At 43.4% G+C, this 25,223-nt stretch overlaps 1 protein-coding gene across 4 annotated transcripts in view; it reads right to left on the minus strand.

The window, feature by feature from the left end:
* SLC22A15 (solute carrier family 22 member 15) overlaps positions 1-25,223 on the minus strand; it is a 91,097-nt gene that overhangs the window by 35,470 nt on the left and 30,404 nt on the right. For all 4 annotated transcript variants that reach the window (XR_004032686.1, XR_004032685.1, XM_003268033.3 and 1 more), the window contains 3 exons: positions 8,727-8,859; positions 7,590-7,754; positions 1,162-1,291 (listed from right to left, as the gene is read on the minus strand). Coding sequence is in view for 2 of the 4 variants with exons in the window: in XM_003268033.3 (XP_003268081.1) it covers positions 1,162-1,291; positions 7,590-7,754; positions 8,727-8,859 (428 nt within the window). In the remaining 2 variants the exon portion in view is untranslated. The remainder of the gene's footprint in view (positions 1-1,161; positions 1,292-7,589; positions 7,755-8,726; positions 8,860-25,223) is intronic.

Consider the following 25,223-nt stretch of genomic DNA (forward strand, 5'->3'; position numbering starts at 1 on the left):
GAAAAATTTCAGTTTAGTCCCCACCAAATCTCAATTTAGACCCCTTATAAAGAGTAAATAAATTAAAGAGCTGTCAGAATTAAAACACTACTACAGGTCTCCTTCACTTTATGGCATAGATGAAGGCAGGAAATACTGGCTGAAAATTTTATGTCAAAGATTTTGATGATTACCATCAGAGATCTGATATCTCAGGGAATAAAAGCCTTTCATATACCACATAAAAACTTCTGCCAGGTGCGGTGGCTCACGCCTGTAATCCCAGCACTTTGGGAGGCTGAGGCAGGCGGATCACCTGAGGTCAGAAGTTCGAGACCAGCCTGACCAACATGGAGAAACCCCGTCTCTACTAAAGATACAAAATCAGCCGGGTGTGGTGGCACATGCCTGTAATCCCAGCTATTTGGGAGGCTGAGGCAGAATTGCTTGAACCCGAGAGGCAGAGGTTGCGGTGAGCCGAGATCACACCATTGCACTCCAGCCTGGGCAACAAGGGCGAAACTCCGTCTCAAAAAAAAAAAAAAAAAAAAAAAAAAAAAAAACTTCTGGGGAAATGGGCTTACTAAGTTGGTGGCTTGCCTTGTAACATCTGGGTGTCTTAGAGGGCCATGGTATGATACCTTGGGCAGTCATTTATAGAGTCCTTCCCTGACTAGGGAATCATCCAGCCACTGCTATGAGGCCCTGCACTCTAAGGATTTCTCCTATATCTAAGACTCTTCCACAGTCAACGTTTAGAGGCCCTGAAATGACACTAATCTGTAGGATGAACAGTTGTCACTACATATCCAATATGAATACACTGCTCTACAAAATCTACCTCAGTCACACACCTAGCACATAATGTGATCCAGCCTGAAGACCTTTAAGGTTGAGGTATTAGGTTAAAAAAGCAATTGGTTGCCTATGCCAAGAATGTGAAGGTTACAATGCAGTGTATTGAGAGGTTACTTTAAACAAGGGATACCTGCATTCTGAATTAATTAAGCATCTCTCTTCCCAGGAGCTGCCAAGAATTGGAGCACTTGCAGAATTTAGTTCTTCACCAAAGTCAGTGCAGGCAAGCTCCTGAAAGGGAATAATGCTGCTCATTGACCCACATCCTCTTAAGACATTGCTTTGGCTTTTTAAATTAAAACTCTAAGAGGAAAAACTACTTACAAAGATAAGAGAAAGACCACTGTTCCCTGCAGGTTAACCAGAATGGCTAGTGTCCTCCAGGAGCGGATGAAGTATCCTAACAGGGCATATTGGGCAATGCCAACTGCAAAGAAGAGGCCGCCGATCGATCCTAATTCAGGGAAAAGAGAACTGTCACTGGAGAAAGCACCATCTGCAGCACCATTTCCAACCCCAAGTTACAGAGCAAATTTCTTCCTGGTGAGATGTCAGCCCTATGCTGGCAAGTATAAGAGGCATACCAGAAAAGAAAAAAAATCTACACTAAGTTGAACATCAGAGAATGAAAGTATCATAGAGGCCAGAAAATTTGTGGAAATAAAGGGAAGATAGACGAAAAATACAAACTATATGGGGACATAAAAATTTTAAGAATTTGTTTAAATGCTTTCTGCATTGCCTGTTGTACTGACATTTGCCTGAACCTCTGGCTGAGGCTTGGAAATATTTTTGCCATATGGGTAATATAGCTTTTAGGTCATGAGGTTATTGCAATACCAGAAACTTAATCTTTACCACACAGGCTGTCCTTGAAGTTTCTTTCTTTTCTTTCCTTCCTTCCCTCTTTTTTTTTTTTTTTTTCTTGAGACAGAATCTCGCTCTGTCGCCCAGGCTGGAGTGCAGTGGCAAGATCTCGGCTCACTGCAACCTCCACCTCCCGGGCTCCTGGGTTCAAGCGATTCTCTGCCTCAGCCTCTCAAGTAGCTGGGATTACAGGCGACCGCCACCATGCCAGGCTAATTTTGTGTGTGTGTGTGTATTTTTATTAGAGACGGGGTTTCACCATCTTGGCCAGGCTAGCCTTTAACTCCTGACCTTGTGATCCACCCGCCTCAGCCTCCCAAAGTGCTGGGATTACAGGCATCAGCCACCTTGCCCGGCCAAAGTTTCTTAAATCACAACTCACTCTCCCAATTCTCCCTACTGCCTTCTCTAAATGTATTACTATAGGATACATGACATTTTGTATTTATTTGTTTCCTGTCTTTCCCAAGTAGAAAATAAGCTCCCTTAAGCGTAGATTTTTGTCAGCACAATGATGGAAAAATAACCACCATGGAATTGTAAAGAAGCTTATGCTTTTTGAAATAAATATTGAGATGGGTATTAAATCCACAGGCTTGCCCAATATTCTTGCAAATTCTATACCTCTGACCCACTTTCTATAACTGCCACTATTGCTATTAGTGGTAGTAAGAGCTATTATTTATTAAGCATAATGGTTTCACATACATTGTCCTATGAAGTAAGTACCATTATCAACCATAAACTAAAGTGGAAAATAGCTCAGAGTGGTTAAATGAAGCTGCCTAAGGACACAGAGCTGTAAGTAGCAGGGCCAGGACTTGTGCCCAGGTTCTGTACCATTCCTCTCTTCTATCTCCCCTCTATGGAAAGCCAATTTCTGTGGGCATTCTGCAGTGACAAAACTTTGTTGATCTTGTTACAAAAAATAATAATCTTGTAATACATGTGTTTCCTTTGATTCCTATCCATAGCTTATTACTTTATAACAAATAAGTAATGGCTTGTATACTGTTTGACCTAGTTAGGAAAGGGAGAGCTAGAAAGGGAAGCTTATGTGACAGCATGTTCAGAATATGTGGTCCAATGAGTAGTGGGATGAGGACAGTGCGAGTTTCCTGGAAATTTAAGACAGTCAATAGCTACTACAGGTTCACTGCTGTAGATCAAAAAGCACCTGGCTTCCAAGAATAAGACTTCTTGTCTGCCATTGCTCAGAATGGTCCTGAGCACTCAGTATCCCTTGACAACAATGTAAGCAAAAACAAGAAAGCCCAGAGGATGTGATGGTTTCAGAGGGACCAAGTTCAGATCCTAGTTCTGCTACATACTACTCTGACCTTGGGCAAATCACTAAATGTTCCTGAGCCTCAGTTTTCTTATTGGTGAAACAGAAATAATAGTGCCTACCTCAAAGGGTAGTTTTTATTAGTTTCAGATGAAATAATGCATGTTATACAAATGATGGATATTGTCCTAATGTAATCTGGATTTAGCCCTTCTATTTATTAACCTCAAAAAAAAAAAAAAAAAGCCATCTGAAAGCCTCCTGTTGAATCTATCACAGAATATTTGCTGCCTGGTTCTCCTTCCTAATTCCAAGAATGCCCCGCCCGCTGTTGGAGGACTAACTTCCCTGACTTCATCTCTGTGGTTCAAATGGGGCCTGCCAAGTATAGTTCCTCTAACTGCAGGGTGACTCCAATCAGCTGAGCCGATCAGAGGCCTTACCCAAGATTTTAAATACTAGACTTGGAGCTGCTGGGCCTTGTCTGTGACTACACAGACGAAGCTTCTCAGAGAGGATGGGGAGCTGAAATGAGAAGCATCTGACTTCTGGTTCTGGGCATCTTCAACGCCTGGCTCTTCATGGTCTAGTTATCCTAACCAAATGATTTCCCCTTATATATGAACTCATTAGAGTTGAGTCTCTGTCACAATCAGTAAGATCTGGTATCAACTGGACGTGATGGACAAGAAGAAATGATTCAGAGTTATCTAGTTTGGTAACCGTAAATACTGTGACAACATAGGCAGAGGTCCCAGAAAATAATGTAGCTTTTAGGTGGAAAGAAAGCAATAATTTTTATTTAAGGAGTCAATAAATATTCATATCTAATGTCCAGCAAGAAGCTGCACATATATGCCTGTAAATGACAACAGGGAGAAGGCATAGAGATGAATATAATAAGGCTCTATGTTATTTGGTTTAAAAATTAATAAAAAATAAACATTTCAAGTCATCCTTTCTGGAGTATCATAGGTGGCTTTATAACCATGTATATGCCTTTAAGTACTATGCCTATTTTAAAATTTATTCTCTGCTTATTTTTAATTAATTTCAACTTTGCTATTCCTGCTCAGTTTGCACTAGTAAAAGCTAAATTTCAGCAGGTTAGAAAAGAGTACATAGTTATGACTTCATTTTTGTAAATGGTACCAGTAATCCATCTAGTTTTCAAATACAGACCATGAAGTCTCCTTGAGTTATTTTGCTCTCCCCATCTCTGCTGGTCCTTTAGCAAATCACTTTCCCACCAAAATCCAGCTCAGATACATCCTCTTTCTTCTCCACTGCTTCCATCTTGTCTAACCCACCACTGGTTTCATGTCACCAACTATAGCAGCCTACTAAATGATCCCTCAATTTCTGTACCTACCAGAGTAATCTTTCTGTATATGAGACCCTATCACTCCTGTATTTAATATGCCCCACTGGCTTCCCACTGTACTTCAAGTAAAAAAACAAATTCCTCATTTGGCCCATCACAGGCCCTGTATCATCTGGTCCCTCCCAGTTCCTTCACTCTTTCCTTAACTCTCTATCCTGTAGTCATGAGAACGTTTTCAAAACTTTTCAAAGAAGTTCCTTCCTGCTTCAAGGCCTGGGTCTTTGCCATTCCATCTAGCTAGAATATTCTTCTCCCAGAATTTCACAGGCCTAGGTCTTCCTAATCATTCATGTCTTAGATCAAACACCCACGTCGAGGTTTTCTCTAACTATCCTATTTAATATAGTTACTCCCCGCAATTACTATCTAGCCCATTACCCTGCTTCATTTTCTTCATTGTACTTCTAATTTTCAGAAATTATCAATTTGTTCCACCTTTCCTAAGTGAAGCATAAGTTCCATGAGAGCAAGAACCTCCCCCAAGTCATCCCTGTCTGTTCCACCTTTTTATCTAAAAAAAGCAGTGTCTGGTACATGGCAGAATCCATTTAACAAATGAATGCTGTGGAACAGACATGCAAAGGAAAAGCTCTGCAAGCATACATAGCAATATGTTAACCATGGTCGTCTCTAGGGGAATAGGACTACATGTATTCTTTAGTTTGATGACGTGTGCATATATTTCTTAATTATTTTCTACAATGAACATGAATTGTTATATGAAGACATTAATATAAGAAAACAAATAATAAATATATTAATATGGAATTTTTCACAGCTTCAGTATTTTTTGGTTTTCACTTCTTAATAATTTTCAGTCAATTAGCCGGAAATCCTTTTTGTTAAGTACTACACTGCAAACTGGTCAAAAATGGATGCTTGCAGTTTGTACTTGTGCTTTTTGGTATATATTTACATATTGTTTTTTACATATTGCAAATATTATTTTGTAATAAGCATAATTTTTCAAATTAATTTTCATTGCCAAATAATCAGGCTATTTCCAGCAAATCCCCTATTGCTGAACATTTAGGGTTTTCTCTGACTTCTTGCAATTCATAAGCATATTTGAAGCCACAGGTATAGATAAAATCATTCTGGAAAGAAACCAACTTGAAAAGAAAGACCAAGGACAAAACCCTGGGGAAGACCTCGGTTCATGAGAGAGGGAAGGAAGCTACTCAAAAAAAGTTCCAGGTGCTATCAGAGCCTTACTTTGTCCTGGGTGCAGGGCTGTGTACTGGTCTTCAGGGAACTCTCACACTTGCTCTGAATTTCACATTGAATTTGGCAACCATATGGTTTCACTGTTACAGTTTTTCTTCCTCTCTCCCTTTTCACTTTGCTACAGAAATTTTGATAGTCTCATCTTAACCCAGCATCAAGGATAAGAATGAGAGGTCAAAACACTCCAAGGGGACTCTTTTCAATGGCTTTAGGCAACTAGCAAGAGAGCAAGAGACCAGGGTTGGTCCTTTTCCCTAACACATGCAACATGACAGGAAAAATACTTAGATAATCTGGCAGGGTGGGAGTGGTATATGTCTTTTATAAAAGAGCATCTTCATGCAACAACTAAAATCAAATATAAATACTTTAATGGAGAAATGTTAAGAAGTACAAGAAAAATATGTATTCATGGTGCTCTACATGAGCACAATTTTGGACCTCAGGAAAACTGAAATCAAAGGAGAGAGTGCCTTTATCTCTTCCCTGGATACAGGGAGCAGGCATGATCACCATCATTACCAGCTTCTTAGAAAGTCCCCGGAAATTGGCCATACTATTCAGAAAAACGACCCTAAAGTCTCAATGCAAATTGAAGACTCAGAGGAAGCTTTTTCACTCATCCCAGCTTAGGACCAGTTCCAAAAAGGCTTTAGAAGTTGCTAAAGACAAGATGAATCCTAAGGCAACACTGTGTGAGACCAGCAGGAAGCCTGTCTGGAGAGGATGGAGCTGGTGTCTCTTCCTCTCCAGCCTAGTTCTAACTGGTCCAACCCTATGGATCCTTCCACTCGACAGCTGTTTAGTGGAGATGCAAACAGACCACAAGTCTACTTTATTTAGCCTTGTGTCTTCCAGCTCGATACAATAGCCCATACAACTTCAAAAACAACACCAGTTAGAAATAACAGGTTGACCAGGCCAGCACTCACATGAGGTGACATGCTGAAGTTCCAAGAGGAGAGTCTTTGGGGAACAGTGGAAGGATGACCTGGGTGTCATCAAGACCCAGGTTGCAGTTCTGGCCCTGTCAGTTATCAGCTGCTGAAAACAGGCATGTCACCTCACCTCTCAAAGGCTCAATTTCATCATCCATAAAACGAAGGTAGGAATCCTTAACTTGTAAGCTCCGGGAATATTACAGATGGATGTCAAATGCCTAGCATGGTAGCTGGTACATAAGAGATGGCTGGCACTGTGTATCAGGTTCTAAGAAATGGCCTTCTCATATAGATCCTCCCAAAGACACATTTCCATCAGTCACATGGTTAACCTGTTTCCCACATCCATATAAGAACATCCATGGGAAACATTCAATCATTGTCAAGTGAATGAAAGTAAAAGAAACAAAAAGTTATCATTGCAAACCTAAGTCTATAAAGTCTTAGACACAGTTACTTCTCTTATGACAATATTTGAAGTTAAATAACTTTTTAAAATCATTTATTTTACTATCTATGTAGTTCTTGAGAAAATAATGAGATAGTCAAAAATAATTCAGAATACAGTCTCAATTTTGGAAATTAAATATCAATAAAGAACTGCTACAATAGTACTATGTTGACTTGAGAGCAGTAAAAACAAAAAAGGGCTGTAGAACAAAAATGTAATAAACTAGAATAAAAAGGCTATAAGAAAGGAGTTTCTAGTATTTCCTATGTCTGCGCTATTTTTCAGTTTAAGTTGTAAAAATTTGCTAGTGTCCTTCTGAGGAAATCAATACTTTCCACAGTAATCTCTAGGCAGTCCATGAGGCGGATGGCAAGCTCACATGTGAGGCAGGCCCCCAGGAAGACTGTCTACAGAGGAATATTAATAAAATGACTTGTTCAGGATCATACAGAACAAAATCAGAAAAACAAATCTAATAGTTGGATAAAGTACTTCAAGTCCAAATGCATTTCCAGACTCTAGGATTAAACTGGGTCCCTATAAGATTTTCTGGAGCTGCTCACCCAGACCAGAGCTGCATGATTTAAGTAGTACCTGCAAGTGCCCAGTAGGCGGTGCCCACACACTCATTAAGCAAGACAAAGGCCACCAGCGACATCCCTCCATTCATCATGCCCACCAGGAAGCGAGTTATTGCAAAGAACTCATATGAGGGGGAAAATCCATTTGCAATTGCAAATAAGATGTCAAGAGCAAAACCTAGAAAGAGAGAACAATATTCAATAATCCAGAGGCAAAATAGCATTTGATGAAAGTAATAAATTATATTCATTAGCTTATAAAATAAACGTTTGTAAACTTAAATTTTCTGAGCTGTTTTTTTTTTTTTTTTTTTTTTTTTTTTTTTTGAGACGGAGTCTCGCTCTGTCGCCCAGGCTGGAGTGCAGTGGCACAATCTCGGCTCACTGCAAGCTCCGCCTCCGGGGTTCACACCAATCTCCTGCCTCAGCCTCCCGGGTAGCTGGGACTACAGGCGCCCACCACCATGCCTGGTTAAATTTTTTTTATATTTTTTAGTAGAGACGGGGTTTCACCGTGTTAGCCAGGATGGTCTCAGTCTCCTGACCTCGTAATCCACCCGCCTCGGCCTCCCAAAGTGCTGGGATTACAGGCGTGAGCCACCGCGCCCAGCCAGCTGTGTTTTATTTATTTATTTTTTTAACAGCTTCTCTTGGAAACTATTTTTTTAAAAAAACCATAAGGTTTACTTTATTACATGATTTCTGCCAATCACAGACAGTTTTCAATTATTCACAATAATGCTGAAAAATGAAAAATCCTTGCTCATACTCAGCTTGTCAAGGGCACTATGCTAAGTCCTGTAGAGCTCATTTGAAATGAATCAACACAGAGAGATATAAGGAAATGGGCCTAGTACACTGTCACAGTCTTTTACTTCTCTCCTTAGCAACATGGCATAAACTAAAATAAACCTATGAAAGGTTTACAACACAAATATCTGACTTTAACTAGGTGGGCTAGTAACTTAAAAGTGCCTGGCCAGAAGCACTCGAGCTGCAGTTTGGCCTCTTGCCAGGGTAATAAAGATCAGTTCTGTGTCCATATGCCAATTCCCGGAGAACCTTAACGAAATAGCCCCCTTATTATTTTCCTAAGAATCTTAGAGAAATAAGCCCTCTCATCCAGTTTATGAATACTCTAATAGATTACCTGTGAGATAGACTTTTTTCCTTCCGAAGCGATCTGAAAGCTGACCAAAAGAGATAACTCCAACGAATACACCACTGAAGAAAAAAGAGCTTGCTGCACTGACTTTGTAGGATCTGTTGGCAATTAAAAACCACTAGAGGAAGATAAAAGAGAGACATGTAGGATTCAGTTAGCTATTAAAAAACCAAATGTACAACAAAAACTTGTACACCAGAACTTCTATACTGCATGATCCACTATTAACCAGAATTCAGTAGAATTTGTCTATCTCAGACAACATCCAATCAGATTTTATCTTCAGAAACACTAGAAATCACCCTTCCCTCCCTTCCTTCCTTCCTCCCTCCCTCCCTCCCTCCCTCCCTTCCTTCCCTCTCCCTCTGTGGCCCAGGCTGCAATCTACTCAGCTCGCTGCTGCCCGCACCGCGCACTGCCTGGGACTGCCGCCGCACGCCACCGCTGCCTGCTTTTTCTCCTTTGGCTGCAGGCGCGCGGTCGCCATGTTGGCCACGCTGCTCGCCAGCTCCTGAGGCCGAGTGCTCTGCCCGCCTCAGCCTCCCGAGCCCCTGCCCGGCCACCGCCCCGTCTGGGACGTGGGGAGCGCCTCTGCCCGGCCGCCCCGTCCGGGAAGAAGTGAGGAGCGCCTCTGCCCGGCCGCCCCGTCTGGGAAGAAGTGAGGAGCGTCTCTGCCCGGCCGCCCCATCCGGGAAGAAGTGAGGAGCGCCTCTGCCCGGCCGCCCCGTCTGGGAAGAAGTGAGGAGCGCCTCTGCCCGGCCGCCCCGTCTGGGAAGTGAGGAGCGCCTCTGCCCGGCCACCCACCGTCTGGGAAGTGAGGAGCGCCTCTGCCCGGCCACCCACCGTCTGGGAAGTGAGGAGCGCCTCTGCCCGGCCACCCCGTCTGGGAAGTGAGGAACGCCTCTGCCCGGCCACCTCATCTGTGAAATGAGGAGCGCCTCTGCCCGGCCACCTATCGTCTGGGAGGTGAGGAGCGCCTCTGCCCGGCCGCCCCGTCCGGGAAGAAGTGAGGAGCGCCTCTGCCCGGCCGCCCCGTCCAGGAAGAAGTGAGGAGCGCCTCTGCCCGGCCGCCCCGTCTGGGAAGTGAGGAGCGCCTCTGCCCGGCCGCCCCGTCCGGGAAGAAGTGAGGAGCGCCTCTGCCCGGCCGCCCCGTCTGGGAAGTGAGGAGCGCCTCTGTCCGGCCGCCCCGTCCGGGAAGAAGTGAGGAACGCCTCTACCCGGCCGCCCCGTCCGGGAAGAAGTGAGGAGCGCCTCTGCCCGGCCGCCCCGTCCAGGAAGAAGTGAGGAGCGCCTCTGCCCGGCCGCCCCGTCCGGGAAGAAGTGAGGAGCGCCTCTGCCCGGCCGCCCCGTCTGGGAAGTGAGGAGCGCCTCTGCCTGGCCGCCCCGTCCGGGAAGAAGTGAGGAGCGCCTCTGTCCGGCCGCCCCATCCGGGAAGAAGTGAGGAGCGCCTCTGCCCGGCCGCCCCGTCTGGGAAGTGAGGAGCGCCTCTGCCCGGCCACCCACCGTCTGGGAAGTGAGGAGCGCCTCTGCCCGGCCACCCACCGTCTGGGAAGTGAGGAGCGCCTCTGCCCGGCCACCCACCGTCTGGGAAGTGAGGAGCGCCTCTGCCCGGCCACCCCGTCTGGGAAGTGAGGAGCGCCTCTGCCCGGCCACCCACCGTCTGGGAAGTGAGGAGCGCCTCTGCCCGGCCACCCACCGTCTGGGAAGTGAGGAGCGCCTCTGCCCGGCCACCCCGTCTGGGAAGTGAGGAGTGCCTCTGCCCGGCCACCCACCGTCTGGGAAGTGAGGAGCGCCTCTGCCCGGCCACCCACCGTCTGGGAAGTGAGGAGCGCCTCTGCCCGGCCGCCCCGTCAGGGAAGTGAGGAGCGCCTCTGCCCGGCCACCCACCATCTGGGAAGTGAGGTGCGCCTCTGCCCGGCCACCTCATCTGTGAAGTGAGGAGTGCCTCTGCCCGGCCACCTATCGTCTGGGAGGTGAGGAGCGCCTCTGCCCGGCCACCCCGTTCGGGAAGAAGTGAGGAGCGCCTCTGCCCGGCCGCCCCATCCGGGAAGAAGTGAGGAGCGCCTTTGCCCGGCCGCCCCGTCCGGGAAGAAGTGAGGAGCGCCTCTGCCCGGCCGCCCCGGCCGGGAAGAAGTGAGGAGCGCCTCTGCCCGGCCGCCCCGTCTGGGAAGAAGTGAGGAGCGCCTCTGCCCGGCCGCCCCGACCGGGAAGAAGTGAGGAGCGCCTCTGCCTGGCCGCCCCGTCTGGGAAGTGAGGAGCGCCTCTGCCCGGCCGCCCCGTGTCTGGGAAGAAGTGAGGAGCACCTCTGCCCGGCCGCTCCGTCTGGGAGGTCTACAATGGAGGCCAGAAGCAATGTGGGGGCTGGACGTGGTGGCTCACGCCTGTGGTCCCGGCACTCTGGGGGGCGAGGCGGGTTGATCACTTCGGGCTAGGAGTTCGAGACCAGTCTGGCCAACTTGGCGAAACATGAAAAATACAACAGACAAACCAACCAACCAACTCAGTGACAACAAAACAGGTCTACCCTGGAGTCATACTCTAATTTTTTCTATTTTCCTCCCTTTCTGATCCTTTATCCCACTTTCTTTTTCTTCCTCTTCCTTCTCCCTCTTGTCAAATAGAGGATTGAGTTATTATCACTGATCCACATAAAGTCCCTCTCTACCTTATTTTAACTCCCACCCCCCATTTCTATTCCCCGACTTCCCATGTGTAACCTTCCTAATATGTTTGATACGCATCTTTTTGTTTGTATGTATTTTTAGAAAATGTTTATTGTTTTTGTGTGCAAAAAAAAAATTAAAAAAAAAAATCACTATTATTATGATGCACTCCCATAGTACTCTATACATATCTTATTACAGAATTGAACACAGTGTATAATAGCTAATTACTTATGCATCTATTGACTATGTCCCACATCCTAAGGCTCTGTGTTTCTTGAGAGGAGCCTTGTCCCATTTATTTCCATTCTCTGATGCCTAATACACTATATGACATATATGAAGCAATAAATACATGAACTTTTTGTCTAACAGGCTTGTGGGTTTAAAATCCCTTGAGTATTTTCCTCAAAAAGATTAAACACAGAATGATCTGGCGATTCCATTTCCAGGCATATACCCAAAAGAACTAAAAGCAGGGACATGAAGAAATATTTGTACACCCATGTTCATAGCAGCTGTATTTGCAATAGCTAAAGGTGGAAACAACCTGTGTCTATCGATGGATGAATGAATAAACAAAATGTGGTATACACATACAGTGGAATATTACTCAGCTTTAAGAAGGAATGAAAGAATAGGCAGAGATTTGTTAAAAGACACAAAATTATAGCTAGATAGGAGAAATAAGTTCTAGTATCCATATCATTGTAGGATGACTATAGCTAACAATAATATATAGCTTCAAATAGCTAGAAGGAGGATATCAAATGTTCCCAATACAAATGATAAATATTTGAGATGATAGAAATGCGAATTACCCTGATTTGATCACTATACATTGTATGTATTAAAACATCATCATGTAGTCCATAAATATAATTATGTCAATAAAATTAAAAAAATAAAAAGGAGGCCGGGTGCGGTGGCTCATGCCTGTAATCCCAGCACTTTGGGAGGCCAAGGCAGGCGGATCACGAGGTCAGGAGATCGAGACCACGGTGAAACCCTGTCTCTACTAAAAATACAAAAAATTAGCTGGGCGAGATGGCAGGCGCCTCTAGTCCCAGCTACTCAGGAGACTGAGGCAGGAGAATGGCGTGAACCCCGCAGGGCGGAGCCTGCAGTGAGCCAAGATCGCGCCACTGCACTCCAGCCTGGGCGACAGCGAGACTCTGTCTCAAAAAAATAAAATAAAATAAAATAAAAATAAAAAGGAAGAGGCCAAGGTGGGCGGATCACAAGGTTAGGAGATCGAGACCATCCTGGCTAACACAGTGAAACTCCGTCTCTACTAAAAAATACAAAAAATTAGCTGGGCATGGTGGCGGACGCCTGTAGTCCCAGTTACTCGGGAGGCTGAGGCAGGAGAATGGCATGAACCCAGGAGGCGGAGCTTGCAATGAGCTGAGATCGTGCCACTGCACTCCAGCCTGGGCGACAGAGTGAGACTCCGTCTCAAAAATAAAAAATAAAATAAAATAAAATAAAAAGGAAAAAAATTCTGATTCATGCTACAACCTAAACTCTGAAGACATTATACTGTATGAAATAAGCCAGACACAGAAACACAAATATAGCATGATTCTATTTACATGAGGTACCTGGAATAGTCAACTTCATAGAGGCAGAAAATAGAATGGTGGTTACCAGGGGCCAGAAGGAGGGGGGAACAGGGAATTATTGCATAATGGAACAGAGTTTCAGTTTGGAATGTTGAAAACGTCCTGGAGATGAATAGTGGCAATGGTTACACAACAATTTGAATGTATGTAATGCATCTGAAACTACACACTTAAATGTGAATAAAATGGTAAATTTTATATCACGTATATTTATGACAAAAGAAACTCCTTTAGTATCTTCTACTTTACGGAAACTTAGGAACTCAAAGAGAAAGCAACCATTCTCTGCTTAAAACACCACTATCTCAAGTCTTGTCTAGTGATGTGTTAAAGATGATATTTGGTTATAAGAATAAAAGTGAACCCATGTCACAGAATAACCTCAGAGAACCAAGAGACCACTTATCCTTCCTCTTCCCGGTCCCCTTCGCTAGAGTCAGTGATGACAGGTGTGTGAAGGGCTCCTCCTCCTCAAGAACTTGCAATAAAGAATCCCCAGTTGCTCTCTCCACCTTTCAGATCACTCCCTTCTGATGCTTCCACAACCAGTCATCATGGCTCAAAGTACATCTAACTTCTCTCCTTCCCTCCTAGTCTTGTAAGACTGGATTGATAAAGGTCTTGACAAGACAGCTTCTGGACATCTCTATGCAAAACCACCCACCAAAAAGACTCAGGAATTGGGAAAAACAGATGAGAATAATGTCCCCTCACTAATGTATGCTTTACTTCTGAATTCCATTCTTCACATGCAATTCTTAACAAGGTAAATTAGCTGGTTTTCCTAGCCCTTCTTGGATTTACTATTTCTTTCTTTTTTTTCTTTTCTTTTTTTTTTTTTTTTTTGGCAAGGTGTCACTCTGTTGCTCAGGCTGGAGTGCTGTGGTGCCATCACAGCTCATTGCAGCCTTGACCCCCCAGCCTCAAGCAATCTTCTTGCCTCAGCCTCCCAAGTAGCTGGGACTGGAGGGAGCCACTTTAAATAGGTGGTTCAGGGGAGGATTCTGGGGGGAGGTGACATTTGTGACTTGGATGATGACAAGTAACCAACCACAAAAAAACTCTTCAGGGGAAATAATTGCAACGGCCCCAGGTGAAAACACACCAGTGTATCTCTAGTGAAGGTGGTATGAAATTAGGCCAGCAAAGCAGGTGGGCATCAGATCATGCAGGGTTAGGCCACAGTAAGGAGCTGAGAGATTTTATTCTAGTGCAAAGAACGAATATTGAATTACTGGGTTTATGTTTCTAAAGACCACTGTGGCCAGTTTATGAGAATGCAATATGATAGGAAAGAGTGGAAGCAGGGGAGTTACAGTAATCGTTTAGGAGATAATGACGGCTTGGATAAAGGTGGAAACTGTGGTGATGGAGAGAACTGAATGGACTTGGGATGTATTTTGAAGGCAGGACTGTCAGATGTTGTGATGGAGATGTAGTAGGAGTAGAAAGGAATGGAAGAGTCAACTAAATTGTTCATTTTAGCCACTCTCTGGGTGGTTGTGACATTTATCGAGACAGAGAAGGCTGCAAGGGGTGTTAGGTACATGGTGGGAATTCAAGAGTTCTGTGTGAAGAAGCTCAGACAGAGCATGCGTATAAAACATCTAAGTAGAGATGTCAAGCAGGCATTTGGCTGGGAGTCAAGCTCATGGGAGAGGTTATGAAGGTTTATGAAACTACAGATACAGGCTGGGTGCAGTGGCTACGCCTGTATCCCAGCACTTTGGGAAGCTGAGGCCGGTGGATTGCTTGAGCCCAGGAGTTCAAGAGCAGCCTGGGCAACATGGTGAAACCATGTCTATACAAAACACACAAAAATTAGCTGGGTGTGGTGGTACACACCTGTAGTCCCAGCTACTCTGGAGGCTGAGGTGGGAGAACTGATTGAGCCTGGGAGGTTGGGGCTACAGTGAGCCATTACAGTGAGCCTGGGAGATTGGGGCTACAGAGTGCCATTGCACTCCAGCCTGGACAACAGAGTGAGACCCTGTCAAAAGAGAGGAGAGAAGAGAGGAGGGGAGGGGAAAGGAGGGGAAGGGAGAGAAGAGAGGGATAGAAGAGGAGAGAAGAAAAGGAGAGAAGCAAAGAGAGAAGAAAAGAGAGAAAGGAGAGAGAGAAAGAAAAGAAAGAAAAAGAAAGAGAAAGTTTCATATAAAAGAGATTGAAAGAGCTGTAGCATTTGAAGAAAAAATTTTGTTTTGTAAAAAATTAATCTATTTTGTAACATGGATAGTTCTGTAGTAGAATTTTCGACTCATGAGGAATGCTTACTGTAACATTTTACCAGATCTAAAAACAAATCAATATGAGATATCAGGTTGTCCTAGAAAAGACAGGACTGTATCTGTCACAGGGAGATCCCTTCTTTTACAATGGCCAATATACACAGCTTAATTGTACTTGTTCTTAATACCTTGAAATTCAAACACTTGCTTTTTTTTTAATTTATGTTCTTAGTGTTTGTTTTGGTCTTTTCATGCTTTTAAAATCTGGCCTGCAACTTCAGTCTTCATTAACCTGCACCTCAAGTTTTGCTAGTCTGTTTACATGGCCAAGATACTGATCTTGGCCTGTTTTATTGATTAAACACAAAACTGATCTGTTTTGTGTTTAATCACTAAAAAATGGCTAATTTGAAAACTCCATAATCAACTATTCTGTTGCCTCATTTGCTGAACTTCTCAAATCCATGGAAAAGGCTACGACACTATCCTTTTAAGTGGATAGCTGTCAACTTTTGTGATAATTTTAGGAAGAAGTAGCCCAAGGGATGTTTGAGCAGCAAATTCCAAATTATGATTCTCAGGTTGCCATTTCCAAGTGTCAAAGTAACTGCTAGTAATTTTTCTTCATGTCAATGCTAGTTGGGCCATGTATCTCTCTGTTACTCTTGGAATACATACAGGAACTGACAGAAAAATGGAAAGACAGATTTTTCAAAAGCAAATTAGAGAATGTGAAGCTGGAACCCAGATCTCCCTGACAGATCCTAGTGAACTGGGGATGGTTGACACAGGGATGCCAACTCACAGATTCAGAACAATGGGTTGACAACCAGCCCTCCACATCCTTCATCTCCCAACATGTGAGATCTTGGTTTAAATGTTTTGTTTTGCCCAATTTTAAAAACTTTTCAAGTATCGTTGATATACGTATCACATACCTACTATGTGATCTAAGGAGTTTTATTTTGTCAAAGCCCAGACAAGATACACTAGGATATTGATCCCTATAGTATTTGAGAAAATGTATTGGCGTAATCTATACTTAAAGTTTTGGAAGGATCTCACTCACCAGACTAGACTCAATTGCTAGCTCATTTTCTACCCCCTTTGGTCAATACTTAGTACTAGGGTAAAACCCAAACCAGGATATTACCAGGCCATTTTAAGTTAAACTATAATAAACCTAAATATGATAAGTGTGGCTCTCAAGAAATGTGTTTTTTATGAGTCTTTAGATTTTAAAAATCACTAATTTATAAGTCATTCAAACCCTGTTGAGTAGAGATTATTAAGGTGATGAATTTCCTGTTATTTTTTGTTAATAATAGGCCAAATTCTAAAGCCACAGAATGAATGTTCTTTTTATGTTAAGGTACTTCAAATTGAAAAATCATTTGCAAACTGAAAAAGCAGGAAATCTACTTTTCTTTTCCCATATATTAACAGAAAAGGAAGACTATAAAGACAAAATATTTTCAGTCTCTCAGGCTGACTTACATCTATTTCTGTTTTATAACCAGCATCTGTATTTTTGTTCTTATACACTAAATTGAGTTGAACATTCAATATACTCTATTTTCAAAAAGGATTTGAGGGGCATAGCACTAAAAGCACTCGTATAATCATTCACTGATCTAAAGAAAGTGGACCTGAGAGAAAATCAGGCACAACTGGGGGCAGAACCAATAGCAGGTGCCTCTAACATAAAAAATGAAAGGAACATAAATATGGCAAATACAAGCGTGAGCACAGAGCCAGGGCTATGCAGTGCCTTCCAGTTCCTAAAGAGGAAAAAAGCTAGGTAAACAGAAGTGAAGGGGGTTGAGACAGAGACACTCTTGGCTGGGTACTAATGAAACATTTGGAGGTTTCTTTTTTTGATATTTATATTCTTACTGCTTAGATGCTGAGAATAAATGGCATGTCCTGATAAGGGATAAAGTACTGGCATACATCAACAAAAGTTGCTTTAGCTGCAATACAGAGAACAGAATGGAGGTAGCAAGCATGGGAGTGGGAAGATCCGTCAAAGACCATTACAACCATGCAGGCCAGAAATGGGGACTTCCAGAAAAGAAAGGATTCATGCTAGATACAGATGCCTGGAGTTCAGAGGTGAGATCTGGGGTGAGTCATCCATGAACAGGTATTATTTGAAGCCACTAGGATGGATTAGGAAACTTGAAGATAAATTTTAAAGGAAGCAACCAAATGTATCTTTTTTTTTTTTTTTTTTTTTTTTGAGACGGAGTCTCACTCTGTCGCCCAGGCTGGAGTGCAGTGGCGCTATCTCAGCTCACTGCAAGCTCCGCCTCCTGGGTTCACGCCATTCTCCTGCCTCAGCTTCTCCGAGTAGCTGGGACTACAGGCGCCCGCCACCACGCCCGGCTAATTTTTTGTATTTTTACAAAAAATACAAAAATACAAAACCCCGAGATGGGGTTTTGCCGTGGTCTCAATCTCCTGACCTCGTGATCCGCCCGCCTCGGCCTCCCAAAGTGCTGGGATTACAAGCGTGAGCCACCGCGCCCGGCCCCAAATGTATCTTTAGCACCTCTCTTAAAATCATAAAACCTTAAGCTTTATGGACATGTCACAAATCAATTAAATCATTTTCCTGAAATACAAATATAATCTGAAAAAACAAAATATTGCTTTAAAATGGACCACATGCTTATGTAATCCCCAAAACAAAATTAACATCTGAGTAATGAAACAATGTATATCAAAGATATGTCAAAGAGGAAGGCTGCCATACCTTATAACCAGATGATAACCAACCAACTTTCACGTAATACTCTCCCCTCATCCCAAACAGCCAGCCTTTGGTATGTAAATTACAATATATTAGCTAAAGACTTTCTATTTTTTCACCCTCAGCATGTGTTCCATTCAGGAAGCTATGGAAAAAGTCAACTGAGTACTAGAAGGAATACTAGAAATAAGGGGTCCTTTTGACTTAGGGTAACAGAATCAGATGTCACTAGAAAGGAGGGAGAAGGAAGAAAAGGAAGGTTGCATGTCAAGCATGAAGTGAGGGTTATGGCTTGTGTGCTTGGGGAACAACAGAGAGAAGGCTGGGGATGAAGGAGAAGAGAATATAGATGCCGCTCGACTTACGACTGGGCTGCCCCCTAACCCATGGTAAGCTGAAAATACGTTAAGTTGAAAATGCATTTAATGCACCTAACCTACCGAACATCATACCTCATAGCCTACATTAAATGTGCTCCAAACACATTATCCTACAGTTGGACCAAGTCATCTAACACAAAGCTGACTTTATAATAAAGTGCTGACTACCTCATGTAATTTACTGAATACAGGAGAGCACTGTAGAGAATAATATCACTTGTTTGCCCTCAGGGTCACATGGCTGACTGGGAGCTGCTGCTGATGGGGAGCTGCCCAGCATCATGAAAGAGGATCCTTCCACACTTACTACTAGCCCAGGAAATGATCAAAATTCAAAATTGGAAGTAGAGTTTCCACTGAATACTTTTCACTTTTGCACCATCATAAAGTCAACAAATCATAAGTCGAGCCATCCTAAGTTGAGGACCACCTATAATGTGTTTTAAAATCAACTTCCAAAGTGGTTATTTTCACATTTGGCTGATCTTTTGTTTCAGGGTGTATCTTACTCCACAGTGTGTGTTTTAAATACAAATACCTAATAAATTTCCATTTTTCAATTGAATTGTATCATTTACACTTACTGTCTATCTGACATCCTGGTGTACCCATGTGACACAAACAAGCCATCTCCAGGTTTCTTTCTTTTCTTTCCTCCACCGAATAGCCCTGTGCTGTTATTATTATCCTTCCCTACTGTATTAGAGCACAAAGATCAGATGTTTCTCTTTTTTCTTTTTAAGAGACAGGGTCTTGTTTTGTTGCCCAGGCTAATCCATGAACTAGGAGATGTTTCTTAAGTTGATCATGAATATTAGGAAGACCAAAGAGCAAGAAGGACCTGTCATACTGACTCTGAGAACTGAGACACATATCCAGCCTCTACTCTGAGCAACTTCTCCTTGGCTCTGCAAATGTGATAAATTTGTCTGCTTCCATTTTTTCCTGTGACCTAAACAACCCATTGTAGGTTTTTTATTTCTTCTTCTAATTTATAGTGACATTTCATGGAATAATAGTTGAAAAACATGCTATAACCACAAACCACTCTAATGAAGGGAGAAGTGAATGGTAAAGAAAAAAAATCATTTACACGAAGCTTTTACAAGCAGTGAGTCATTTCCCTTCCACAAGTGGGCTTTGCCCTTTCTTGCCCTCCCTGTTTTGGCTCAGGGCAGGTGACTGACTCTGCATCACCCACAGATGAATAATGTAGGACCACTGTCCTGCAGAAGTCTAGGTAAGGGTACGGTTACTCAAAGAAAAGCAAACAGATTTTTCATTCCACTTTTGCCATGAAGCATGACATCCACCAAAAAAGACCACTCTCAGTACACACTGTGCCCTCCTCTCCCCACTCCCCACTTGCAACCCCACCTCCTCCCCTGTGAACTATTCATTCTCCATGACACACCTTAAGTCTCGTCTGACTTACCCCAGAGGAGCTTACCACTCTCTCCTTTCTGCCACATCACCCTATTTTTGCTTTACAGTGATGCATGGTGAAGTGTGTCCATTTGTCTCTCCCCTATGATGCTGTGACCTTCTTAAGGGCATATTTGTATCCCCCATGCTAACCTTACAGTGTCTGTCAGCACTAATTAATTATTTGCTGAATTATTTATGTAAGAAGAGCAAGTGCCGTCGTCTTATAGGCATCTTCACACACAATATCTCTGGGTCATGACTTCAAGCATTAGGTTGTGGATTTACAGGCATACAGGGAACTACCTAATTGGTCACCATTTCCTTGGAGCCACCGAATGCCATTCTCTTGAAAAGGAGTGTAGACAGATTTAGAATTTAAGGGGGTTTCCTTCTTCCTATAGCCAATCTGACAGCTAGAATACTTGGTTTTATCTTTAGTCCCCGAAAGCACTTTACTTGGTCCACAAATATCCCCACTGAGAGAAGGATATACAATCATGCAGGGATAAGAAATGTGCCATGGATTATTCACAGCATATCAAGGAACCTGCAAGCCAGGCAGGGGCTGTGGCAGTTTAGACAGTAGTACCTAGCCCCTCAGCTGGCTGCTGTATCCCTTCTAAAAGGCAGACTTGTTCAGGGACCCACATAGTTCACTAGTCCCAACACAGCCTTCTCTGAAAGGAGGACATACCACATGACTGTTCAGGGCATAGCCCACCTAATCATAAAGAAAAGGAAGACAAAGCGCAGGTCACCCTGGTTGCCCAAGCAGGTCAACCAAAATGGGCAAACAAGACTGGGCCCGTGCCTATTGATCGAGCCTCTTGTTGCTGGAGGTCATGCTTTGATGAAAACCAAGTCATATTATAACTGCCACGGCCCTACCCAGACTCCCAGCTTGTCAGTATTTCAAGGCTGCAGGGATGAAGCCAACAGCAGCTTCCTAGGATCCCTGTAGCACATCCATAAGGGCTCTACACAATCAGAGAGCCGCTACGGTCTCCTGTGAAAAATTCTGAATGGCTCTGATAACAATTCCAACCAAACTTCAGCCCTCCCCTGGCCTGTATTTAAAATAAAAATAATTACAACTTTGTACATGAAAATCTAACTTCAGGAGAAAATCAGGTAATCAGAGGCCTCCTGTGACTAGGGAGTACTTGGACAGGGTATTTCAGGAACAGTTTCATGGTGATTAACTAACTTGCTTCGTTTCAATGTAGTTGTCACTCTGAATTACCACTTAATGGGTGAAGTGTGCAGGCTATAACAATCAGTAGTACAGGCGTAAGGAAGCAAGACATTAAAAAAAATTAGCCCCTAAAGCAATTAATTGCAGTGAATTTTTCAAATAGTTTTAATACTCTGTCTTTTGACCCCAGGGTATGGCTTGGGGAAAATATATTAATCTCAAGATAATAGTCAGTCAATTTCAGCTCTTCAATATCCACAGTGATATTAAGAATTCCAACCTTATACTTTTTGGTTGCAAACATTAATTAAGCATGATAATTGTGTGTCTCCATGATATTTGGTGCTTTCTGAATGAGTCAGAGCTCAGGGAATAATCTGAATACGGCAGATAGCAATTTGCTACATAAATTTGCTCCAATAGCTATTAGCTCATTTTAGAATAGTCAAGACTCCTAGATTAGAGTTTTGCATTAAATACCAAGTTAATCACATCTACCTAACCTTTTATTTGCCCTTCCCAAAAACCCTTCTAAAGAAACTTCTGCAAAGCCTGACCCAAGTGTAATAAGGTGCAGGGTAGACATTAAAAATGTGTGTTTTTAACACAGTATCTTTAAACTATAGAGTTTCGTAGAATCTCTCTTAATATTTACCTTCCAAAATTTTATGTGACAGGTCAACAAGACTTCATATTTGTTTTTTAACTTTGATTTCAAACAAGATTATTTCAATATGAACCAAACATTACCTATATACCACAGATTATATATTAAGGATATTCACCAACTTAGTGACATGTTTAGGTACCAGTTTCAATACTCCTTTAGAGATTTGCAGGAGCAAGTGAGAGTCTAGTGAGGTCACTGAAATTGACTTAATGCTAAGAAATTAAGTGGAGGGTTTAGTTTGGCACTGCACTTCACCATAATAAGGATGAACTCAACACAGTGCAGAGACTAGTAGCTCCTCAAGGACACCGGCTAAAGAGTGACTGATGCCAACATGCTGCCTGTTGCTGCTGGCCTTGGCTGCCCCTTGATCACCATTCACATTATTCTCCCTTCTGCTGCTGTCTCTCCATTGATTCTTATCATTTTGTTAGCAGCAGCATGAAACTTTCAAGCTACCTATACCATACCAGCACTCGGAACAGCACCCAGACAGGGCTCTAAAGCACAAAGCAGAAGTACAGTGCATGAACTAACATATGATTCACACTCTGAATGGTGGGACGGGGGCACACAGCACAGACACTTCATTGGTACCTCAATATAAAGGACTTCAGGAAAAACAAGAGATTCTGTGTTAAACATGTGAAACAGAGGAGGCCTTTGTTAGGTCTCCCTGAATCTATTCAGAGAGGAGAGACATGGTGAATGTTGTCACTGGGGCAGGTGATTGTAGGGCTCTGAGAATACAGTGAACTGCTGAGAGCATGAGACTTAACTATTGTTCATTCTATTTAATTCTCCTTTGTTATTTTTTGTTCTATTAGGAAACATGTACATTTATTTTAGCTTGACCAGCAATAAAGCTTAATGTAATCATTACTACTTCCACCATACTTGAGTGAGTTTTGTGGGGGTGGAACACTGGCCAGGCTCCTCATGAGTCTGACACACATGCCCCAGGTCACATCACCTTGTAGAAGGCAGACGCTGACACCACTCACAGATGGGCTGCCTGCCTGGCCTCCTTCCTTCTGCTGGCCCATGCCACAGTGGCCAGGCTTGTTTACTAACAGTGGGGCACTGAGGAGGTCACCCGGCTACTGTGAGCCCATGTCTTCTTCCCTTTTTAATTAGCAGACTAGTATTATTGCTTTCCCTTCTCCCCTAGAATTCACTCTGTCCAAAGCACTCTCGAGCAGGTGACTGCGAGCATCTTATTTAGCTTTCAGCCTAATGTGTTGGGGAAGAAATGAAACTTTTTATGTGAGGAATGTGAGCTCTCCCTAAATTATTGGGCCCAGAGAGGCACTGGAATGAAGCAGCAGTCATGTCCCCATCTCCCCTTGAGCTAAGTATCATCTCTTGACGCTGCTTGCTATGTGGACTCTAGATTGATGCCACTGGTAGCTATACATTAACCTAACAATGCTGCACACTGGACACCATAACCCCTACTCTACAGTTCAACAATATACAGCCAATCGCTGATCAATGTTATTTATGTAAACTAATGAAAACTCCTAACAAACAATTTTGTATCCACTTACTCCTTGTTCCTCTTTTTGCCTTTAAAAGATTACTTGCCACAAAGATTGAAAAGAGCGCTTCCTACAGTAACCGGGAAGTGTTTCCTGGGCAGCTGTCCTCACCCTGGCTCAAAGAATCTCTTTAAAATTATATTTTGTGCCTCAGTTTCTTCCTTTAGGTTGATATTTCATGCCCCATACACTATCTCCCCACGGTCACTGTGCTAACTGTTCTCAAATCCGCCAAGGGATACTCCCATTGGCTCTTCCTGTCCTTTCACTGCCAGTGAGCCATGGGGCCCAGGCAGAGTCGATCTTCACCCTGTTCTCATGGACATGTTTCTGGGGCTGCCACAAATGGCTGGCGGTAGCAGAGGTGCTGAGGCCCTGGACCCTACTCTTCTGCAATGACAACAGCAAAGTATCTAGCTCTTCTAAATACTGAAATGCCAACTAAAATACTATTTAAAACTAAAGGCTTCTATTCTTTTTTGTTTTTTAAAAAAGCTTGAAAATCACTGGTGAAGTGGAAAGAATATGAGCTCATCGAATCCCAGACTAGCAGCTTAATAGGTGTATGATTTAGGGAAAATTCTTTAAATTCTCTTCATCTGTTATTTCACTAATAGAGTGGGGTTGTTGGTAGGACTAAATACACAGCATCTATGGAAGGCCTCTGGCAGAGAGACTCCCATCCCAGAGTGCATTTTTAAAAAGTGGTTAGCTGCCTCTTCCCTCTCTCCTATACCTACCAGACCTTGTATAAACTTATCTTCTCACCCACAAACTCAGTGCAAAGTATGGAATGATCTTGTCACAGCTGAGGATCCCATGGAGGTTGTGGAGTTCTGTCCTGTTGTGTGGGTCAGTGATGCCACCTGTACTCCTCCATCAAAAAGTAGGCAGGCCACGGCCACCCTTGCAAAGCATCATGAACCCACTCAGGCTGAAGCAGCCAGTTCAGCATCTGGAATGCTTAAAAGATAATTGATCCCAAATCATGACCCCAGAGTTCCCAAGGAGCCCTGAGGGAGGGCGGAGGTGCCACGGGGCAGCAGTATGGGGATCTCATCTAACTGTGCAGCAGGGACAGCCCATGCCCTGCTCCCCATGTTGTTCTGGATACATCTTGGAGCACCTGCTGGAGACTGAGGGTCACTATTTGCACAGGTAATTTGTACCTTGAAATAAACCTCTGAGGGTGGATAACTGTTTGACACCCTGGTGGGATGAGGAATATAATGTGTGCCTCTATATCATGGGAAGAAAGTACCAAGTATTTAGAAACGTATAATTATGAATAACTATAATCAAGGTGGATAATAGCATATACATCCAAGTCTATGCATCTCATTGGCTACACATGATGGGAATGAGAAAGAGGACAGATGAATAACACAGGAAGAGGGAGGGAGACAGGGTGAGGAAGCAAGGGTGAGAAACAGAAACAGAAACACAAAGGCACACAGAGGCAGAAATGATAAAGACAGACAGAGGGAAACGCAAGACAGAGAGTGAATGCAATGGATACAGAAAGAGAAAGAGAAACAGAAACAGAGAGGTAAATACAGACAGACTGAGATGAAGAGACATGGGAACAGGCAGAAACAGACATACAGACAAAATGACAGAGACAAGAAAGAGCAATAAGGACAGAAGGTGGGGAGAAGAGAAGGAAAGGAGGGAGGGAGGGGACACAGAGATACAGATTGACAAAGACAGATGGCAAGGGAGACAGCGATTCACAGATGCACCCCAGTGGGCTAAGATACAGGTAACAGGAAGAAAAAGATGTAGCTACTATCACAGGTGGCAAGGTGAAGGCTGTCTCAGCCCTTAATTCTTTTCCTCTCAGAGTTGCTTTAAAGATCTTCAGCACTTGCCAAGGAAGCCGTTTCATTCAATTTCTCCTGTTTCTAACACTCTTTATCTTGAGAGTAGTAGTTCCCTGGGTTCCCTTTGACTAATTCACCCTTCCTTCTGTCCCCCACCTTCAGTTGGGCACTGTT

This window comes from Nomascus leucogenys, chromosome 12 (genome assembly GCF_006542625.1).
Source record: "Nomascus leucogenys isolate Asia chromosome 12, Asia_NLE_v1, whole genome shotgun sequence".
Lineage (NCBI taxonomy): Eukaryota > Metazoa > Chordata > Mammalia > Primates > Hylobatidae > Nomascus > Nomascus leucogenys.